The following is an 8,671-nucleotide window of genomic DNA, read 5'->3' on the forward strand; positions in this document are numbered from 1 at the left end:
TGCCACAACCGGCAGGACTCGAGGCCGGTAAATTTAAAAAAGGGGCTCCCTTGGCGGGAGCCGATAATGCAAGACCCGCATTGTACGGGAGGTTTGGGCTTAGGAATGTCCTTGCCCTGGACCGAATTGATCCGGAGAGAGAAGAAGCGAGCAAAGGTCTCACGGGTGGGACGGATGCCGATGTAGCCTTCTATGAAGGCAACATAGCAAGAAAGATAAAAAACGGCGTTGCCGGGAAGATGGTGAGGCTGGAGTTGGTAAAAATCCAGGACTTGGCGGAAGAAGTCGGAGGCGGGAAGGCCGAAGCCACGCTCAAAGTGAGCAAGAAAGACCACGAACTCACCGGGATTGAGTACCGGTTCGATCTCGTCGCCAGGAAGCCGGCAGGATACTCCCTCCGGTATCCTCCTAGACCGGTAGAGCCAGTCGATCTCATGTTGCGTGACGTCGGAGCCCCTCCAGGCTCCGCATGTGATACCGGATAGATCTTTTCCGGGGGCGCGGCTAGAGCTGCCGGCCTCTTGATCTTTGCCGGTATCGGTGTCCATCCGGGCAAGATCTGCGGTTAGCCCGTCGGAAGTTCTACTTTCTTGGCTACTGGAGGACGAAGCGGAGAGAGACTCTTCGCTAGACATACGGATCTGAGAGACGCCGGTATCTACCCGAAAACAGATTTCCCAAGAACTACCCTCGCGCGAAGATCTACGAGTAAGAGGAAAAACAAAAGAAAAGAGGAAGTAAATACTCTACCGGCCCAAGATCTGGAAAGTAAAGAGAAGAGAGGTAAATGCGTTTCAAGCCTAACCTGAGGCGGCGGAGGCGCTAAGGGAGAAGGTCGCCGGGGCAGCGGGAGGCTCGTGAACGCCGACGGAGGCTGGCGACGGCGAAGGGTGAAGACCGCCGAGCAAAGCCCGAAGCAGCGGCGGCGAAGAAGTACCAGTGGATCTCTCCGCGGCGAAGATCTTCGGCGCAGCGAGAGCGACGGCGCAAGTTCGTCGGAGCAAGGCTCTGGCGGCGACCGGCGGCGACGAGGTTGCAAGAGGCGAAGAGCTCGAAGCGCTGGGAAGTAGGCGAATGTGGGGAAAGAGATGAAGTGGAACCGCACTCCCTCTTTATAGGAGAAGGAGATAGTGGGCCAATAACCGCTGGGCCGCGGCGGTTCACTTCGTGGGCCGCCACGTGGCGCGAAGGTACACGCGCAGAAAATAAGATGCCACAGGGAGGCCAGACGGATCCGGAACGGCGGCAGGGATCCGGTGTGGCGCCATAAATGCTGGCGCAGAAGCCGAAGGGAAGTGACCCCTGACACTGGCGCGCCAGGTACAGTGCGCATGTCACTGACAGGCGCTGTACCCGAGAAATTCTCGACTTCGCCGAGGAGAGAGTTAATGTCAAAGATACCGGGGAATAAGATACCGGAGGATACCTTGCAAAGAGAGAAAGATGTGAGTCCATCAAAGATGCCGGGAGATCTAAGCTTAACGCCGGAAAGATTAAACCGGTACCTTAAGATATGAGAACCTGGCATGGTCCGTTGGATAGGATCCACCGGACTATACCATCTTCGGGGACTAATGTTGGGGGGATGACCCCCGGTATGCCAAAGGCATGCCCAAACCGGATGGTTTAGGCCATCAAGATATCGGTTTAATGTTTATACCGGAGCACGAAGTTAAGAGTTTGGCTAAGTGAAGCCAATCCGGTATCCCCATGAGGGGTATATCGGAACCGGATAGAAAAGACACCGGGCTACCGGTAAGAAGTGCACTGTAGCACGTCGGCAAGACTGGTCAAAGATTCTCTCCAGAGCTAGAGGACAAAGATGAGCTAAGCAAAGTAGCTTTAAACGAAGCCGTGACGATAAAGAAGAGGATGACGCTGAAAGAAGCCGGAGGACGTCAGCCTCCCTGATTAAAGAAGACCCCGGTGTCATCTATGATTAAAGTAACTTTGTAAAGTAGTTTGTCTAGTCAAAGATGCCATTAGGGTTTCTTCCCCTGTAAGCCACCCTCTCCCCTATATAAGGAGAGGGGGCACCCCCTATACTCGGGTAAGCACTATGCACGATCGAGTTAGGTGAGACCTTGTATTGAGAAACTTGTATCTTGTTAAGATCAATGAAAAGAAAGATCTAGAGCAGAGTTCTTCCTTGTGTGTTTCTTCTTCTATCTTTGCCTTTGGCTAAGTTCTTGAGGAAAGCATCCGGAAGTTCATCCAATCTAATCAAAAACCCTCCCCCGAATCCTCTAGCGTCCATTCGGCCCCAACTTAAGCTATCCTATGGCATCTGTCTGTTCACCACGACGACATATGATCTGTTACCTCCCCTTCTCGCATATGATCTTGGTGGAGTGACCCAGCAGGAGAGGGTGAAGTGGAGGGGTTGCCTCCTTACGGAAGAGGCGAGCACAGATCCTATATGACGACCAGAACGCCATGGAGAAACACGTTCTTGATATCTAACTATCGCAAACTCCATCTCTGAGATACAACAATGCCAAGACAAGATGAATAGTTGCTATCTTCACAACTGAACTAAATGTATCCTTATAATCAATGCCATAACGTTGCTTAAAACCTTTGGCGACAAGGTGGGCTTTATATCTATCAATAGAACCATCTGCCTTATGTTAGAGATAGAGTTAGAGTTGTATGTTAGAGATAGTTAGAGTTAAGTTGAGTATAGAACGGAGCATACACATCCGTGTCTCCTCCCTCTCCCGATGTACTCTCTCTTATAACTACTATATAAGGCAACACGCAAACAGGGGCTCGGGTATTTGAGTAGAAACACTCTCTACATAATATTTCATGGTATCAGAGCCAAGAGGTCTCAAGTTCAAGACTCTGCTCGTACAGTATTAAAAATAAAAAGAAAAAAATTATGCGGCCTACATCGAACCCACGCTATGTACTAAAATAGCCCAGACGTGAGGGGGGTTTTAAATATAATTACACTGCCTAGCCTCTTTCCATCAGTTCAGACTTTTGGTTTAATTGGTTAGTGCAGCAATCTTTCGGAAGAACTTGAGGCGGCGTGCCAATCCAAGCACAAACACTAGAAGGCGCATGCCGCGAAGCCCTCGGAACTCGATTCTATCGACGTTGTTGCTCACCGTGAAAACCATGGACATGAAGCTAGCCCGCAGCCTCCCTAGCAGCAAGGTTTTCACATCCGACAATGCAATCAATCAAGTAAGTTTGGATGACACTTGTCTTGGGAGCGCCCCTTGTTTCAAAGAGAGGAGGATGGAGAAGCCTAGGCCACCGGTGTACACGAAACACAGAGCTGAGGTTCAGAGCAAGGGGTATTACCCATTTCGAGACAAAACTTTGACTATTAATTTAGTCAATAAAATATAAGAGATATTATGAAAGTTATACTATTGGAAACTTCTTTTAAGTATAAATCTAATGGTATAATCTTTGTGGCATATATCTCATATTTTGTTCACCAAAAAGTTGCTAATCTGTAAACCGGTATGGAGGTTGTACAAGTTAACTATAAATGACACGTTGAACAAAATTTAAGATATATATTACGAAAAATATTGTATTGGAAACTTCTTTCGAATATGAATCCAATGGTATAATTTTTGTAACTTATATCTTATATTTTGTGACTAAATTTGTAATTAAACTTTTTTCCAAAATGCATAATTGCACTGTAAACTTAAACCGGTACCGAGGGAGTATTAAAATTGCTCTTAAGATTCCCAATCTCCAGTAAATGCAGTGGACCAGTTACCTCATTGGTAACATGATGAGGGAGATTCTCACAGAAAAATTTCCATAGACAAAATTACCACAGTTTTCAATTCTACACACCAACAAGCTCTACAGGATAAAATACTTTGAAGAGAACTCTCCAAATTTTTAATGATTTCTCTTCGTACCAAATTGCCCCAAAAGAAATCTTACTAGGTAAGGCATTCCCGGGGATTAGTGCGAGGCATCATGGCAACATCCAATGAAATTGATACTATATAGATATTCATTTGGCGCATAAATGAATGAACAGTGCACCAAAATTAAAACGGACACGCGAGAGCACCATACAACGGAAACCATGTTCTTCATTGACAAAAGGCGTATCAGGTTTCAAGCAACCGCAGGAAACAGGAGCACAGGTTTCAAGCTCGCATCAGATTCACACACACACACACGCGAATTAACAGAGTGATGAACACGGCGCCAGTTACTTCACCAGCTTTCCAACGTAGTAGTGGTGCTACCAGTAGCGGTATATTCAGGACCTCCTCTTCTTCTTCTTCTTGTCCTCGGACTTGTCGCCTGCGTTCTTGAGCTGTAAATGGAAACCACCATCATCAGCACAACACGAACCATAAATTGTGGTGACCAGTGACTGGAGAACTAGTAGGCGGCCAAAGTGGCTTGGGTGCTCACCATGATGATGAGGATCCGGACAAGGACAGCGATGAAGTCGGTGAAGAGGGTGAGCGCATGCTTGATGTAGTCCATGTCGCCCCGGTGCGCCCTCTCGATGATCTCCTGCGTGTCATACACCATGTACCCCAGGAAGATCAACAGGCCAAAGTAAACCTGCAAAGCACATAAGCATTTGTGTCATCGTTTAATGCAGCGAAAACTAGAAGGATGAGTAACATTGTTGTTTGGGTCACCAGGGTAACAAAGTTGTCAAGTATGTAATCTCACCTCAAACATGAAGCTGTTAGTGGAGTGGCCAAAGATGGATGTGGCAAACTGCAGCCAGAGCAGGATTGACAGGCCAGAAGAGAGCAGACCACCAAGGTACATGTACTCCCTGCGCTTGGCGATGATGGCAGCGCAAGAGAAGCACCCGAAGGCAATGGCAGTTCCAACAAATCCTGTAACGAGGATGCTGGTGACACAGAGGAACAGAATGTCAATTGCAGGAGAACACTGAATAGCAGTAAACTAAAATTAAGGTTATGAAAACATCAAAAATCGAGTACTACAAGGAACAAACAAATAAATATCAATTTATCGAAACACCACAAAATAGTACTCCGTAGCATTATCATATCTATAGCGCCTCAAACTTCAGTGCCATTAACAAAATGAAGCCCAAAGGGCCCATATGCCCAGTGGGTACTGATAGGTTTCATCACACAAACAAATGTGTCTAGACTCTAGGGGAGGGCCCAAGTCCTAAATGTAGACAGCATCCACTGACACTAGCATTAGTTGCCATCCTAGGAGCAGACTGATCAAGAATTAACAGATCACATAGCAAGAAAAATATGTTGATGAGAGAGCGACGGGTAAGGCATTAAACAACATGACATCTTAAATAAGTAACTGATGCAGACATCAGATGAAATATAACTGGAGGGAGGAGGGTGCATGCATGAACAACAAGTAACTCTGTTCTTACATTACAGAAAGTGGAGCAAGGGAGAAAGCACCACAAGAGAAAAATAAACCAATCGAGAGGCAGCAATTTACTTATACTACTATGTAACCTACAACCTATTTAATGCTTCCCAGAACAACCAGATAATGATTGATGTGGACAAGCAATCAACAGCTATCCAACCACGGTATTTTTCCACGAGCAATCTGTGTCCCACTCAATCCATGACACATAGTCAAAGGCCATCAACAACTTGGTTTGCTACCAGAAGGCTTTTTCCTAATCCACTGATAACGAACAAAGCACATTTGAAACAGCAACATGGAGAAGTTTCCCCTTACCTTGGGTCAAAGTCTATCGTGAGCTCGATCAGAGGTCCAACCGAAGCCCCTTCCAGAAGGGCAGCAGCCATCAGCAGCCCAAACCTCTTCCTCTGTTCACAGGGAAACACACATGAACAAAAGTCAGCGCACAATGTGATTGACATTTCCAGGAACCAAAACTTCTAGTGAAATTCCACGAGCGCAGTCAACAAACAATAGCAATCAAGGTCAAAAGGAGGTGAGACAAACCTCCTCATAGACAGGTACCGAGAACAACCAGGCGATGCATCCGATGCACGCGATCAGTGTCAGCAACCCTCCGATGTTCAGGGCGATGTGCAGGTAAGCACCCACAGCCGACGAGGCAAGAGCGAAACACAGGGTCAGGTAAACCTGCAGGCAGACATCAGCAGAGTTAAAGCCACTGCAGGCAGACATGAACAGAGTTAAGCCACTGCAGCCATCCATATCCAGCCTGATAACGACACATGGTAGGAATGCATAAACCAAATTTACAGCTGCAAACGCCAAGTAACAACTGTTCGTTCAAGAGAGAAGACAAGTTAAAATTAACAACTACTACTACTTTTAACCATGACGTGAGAGCACAAAGTCTGACCATTGTTAAGCAACTTATATCCACAGGTAAACCTGCAGTCAGACATGAGCAGAGTTAAGCCACTGCAGCCATCCATATCCAGCGTGATGATGACACATGGTAGGAATGCATAAACCAAAATTACTGCTGTGCACGCGAGGTAACAACTGTTCGTTCAAGAGAGAAGCGAAGGCAAAATTAACAACTAGTACTACTTTTAACCATGACGTGAGAGCACAAAGTCTGACCACTGTTAAGCAACTTATATCCACAGGCAACTAACAAGCTAGACTAACAAATCTGCAGCAGAGAGTATGTCCCAGTCAAGTAGCAGACTAGCAGTTGTCAAATTTCCGAATGGACAGCTGGAATTGACCCTTACGACATTGCACAATTAAAAAACAACAAGACTAATCTATCTGCACAGCAATTCCGCCATCCCACAATATCATATCCGATCTGACAAGGACACTCGATACAGACAAAATTACTACCGTGCATGATACGTACGCGCAACTGTTGATGATTAAGGTAGAAGACAAATGAGTAAAACTAACAGCTTATCCTAATTATGGCATGGAAGCATCCAGCTCCAGGCAACGGTTCGTCACGATTCTATAGCCAGGGCATGCGCTGCACAGACTGAATAGTAGTAGAAGAACGTTTCTGGAGGCAACTAGCAGGTAGATTAAACGAAACTACGCCGTGAGTTGTGCCCAGTCAACTAGCATTCGCCAGAAAATTTCTGAATAGACCGCTGCAATCGGCACGAATCGCGCTGGAGAATCTAGATTAACCACCACCACAGATATTCCCCAAACTAATTAACCAACCAACGAGCAACGCATTGCGCAGCACAATCCCCGCGATTCCCCCCTTGAATGAGGCCACTAAAATGTCAACCGGTAATACAGCCTGAGGAATCCAATCGGCTCTAAACCGTGAATCGAATGAGACGGGCGGGCAAAGGCAGCGCCAACGAACAATCTAGCACCGACCGCATTGCAAATCACGCGGGATTCCCCCCGCTCGGAAACCCCATCCCGCCGACCTACGAACCGCGCAGCGCAGATCGGCGGCCCGCGGCATCGGAAGCAGCGAGCGCGCCTTCCCGGAACCGTCCACGGGCAGGCGGGCGGGCGCGTCCCGTAGAGGAAACCCTAGAAACTACGGAGCGGCAGTTGTTTGGCGAACGAATCGGCGTGAGAGAGGGAGAGTGAACGGTGGGGAATGGGTGGGGGACGTACGAGCTTGAGGTGGGACTGCACGGCGGGGGAGATCTCGCGGAAGTTCTTGAGGGAGTCGTAGCCCCAGCCGCCGGCCGCCGCCGACGAGGTCGAGAAGAAGGCGTCCATCCCTGCAGCGGCGTCGCCTGGCTCGCACGCAAAGTCCGTGTCTCTGTCTCGATTTCGAACCGATGGGTCTGGCTTGGCTTGGCTTGGATGGATTTCAATTTATAATGGAAGAAGAGGAGAAGGGGAGGGGGATATTTATACGGGGCGCACGCACGCGTGGAGGAACAGTTGATTCGAGCGGAAGGAAGCGGCGCGGTATCGCGCCGATAGTTTTCGCGAAGGTGCCTTGCCGGATTATTCTGTTGCGCACGGCACGGGAGAGGACCAGAAGGTTCGGCCGTCACGCGCGCGGCACACGCAGGCGCGAGTGTTTTTTTTTTTTTTCTTCTCGACGATACTCGTGTATGGGAAGGCAAGTGAAATTTCATGTGAAAATGATGCCTTCTTTGTTTGGGAAGTGACACTGAAATGTACCGCCGAGTAGTCGGCAGTTTAACGTCCACTCATTTAGCCTTCGAGAAAATAGCAAAGGACTAAGAGTCTAAGACCATCTCCAATTGTGGGCTAGCAAAATTGTGTGTTTTGGTCCATTTACGGTGGTCTGTGAAGAGATCCTAGCGGCCCCAACGGGCTCAAACTGCACACAAAAAAAGTAGGCAGGGAAAAATCATAAATGTAATTTACGTATTTTGGGACTCAATTGTCCATGTTTTACACCAAAAAAGGAAATAAAAAAGGGATAATGGCGCGGAGGCTGGCGGCTTCTAGACTAGGGCAGCAGCTTCTAGTTCTCCTCATCGGGATCGATAAAGACCTGCGGTGACGATCAATCATTGACCACCGGAGGAGGGGTGGCAGCTGCTAGGATGCTAGCGGAGGCGTTGCCGCGGCCTGTTGTTTGGAGAGCTCGATGGCACACGCGAAGGTCGCCTCCTCCGTGAGCTCCTCGTCCTCCATTGGCTCATAGTCAAGGTCGTCCTCCATTGGCTCGTAGTCAAGGTCTTTGTCCTTCGGTGGGTACTCGGCTTGTTCTTCAAAATATCATAAGTGCAGCCACATCGAAAGCAACTGCCCTCTTGAAAGGTTCAGAGTTTCT

At 48.0% G+C, this 8,671-nt stretch overlaps 1 protein-coding gene across 1 annotated transcript; it reads right to left on the reverse strand.

Moving 5' to 3' along the window:
* Positions 1-3,971: 3,971 nt before the first annotated feature.
* LOC124686067 (bax inhibitor 1) lies at positions 3,972-7,678 on the reverse strand. The gene is made up of 6 exons (XM_047220071.1): positions 7,528-7,678; positions 5,932-6,075; positions 5,701-5,792; positions 4,678-4,864; positions 4,408-4,563; positions 3,972-4,306 (listed from the first exon to the last, which is right to left on the reverse strand). The coding sequence occupies exons 1-6, from the start codon at positions 7,633-7,635 to the stop codon at positions 4,250-4,252; spliced, it is 744 nt and encodes a 247-aa protein (XP_047076027.1). The 5' UTR covers positions 7,636-7,678; the 3' UTR covers positions 3,972-4,249.
* Between the last annotated feature and the right edge of the window lie 993 nt (positions 7,679-8,671).

This window comes from Lolium rigidum, chromosome 2 (assembly GCF_022539505.1).
Source record: "Lolium rigidum isolate FL_2022 chromosome 2, APGP_CSIRO_Lrig_0.1, whole genome shotgun sequence".
Taxonomy (NCBI): domain Eukaryota; kingdom Viridiplantae; phylum Streptophyta; class Magnoliopsida; order Poales; family Poaceae; genus Lolium; species Lolium rigidum.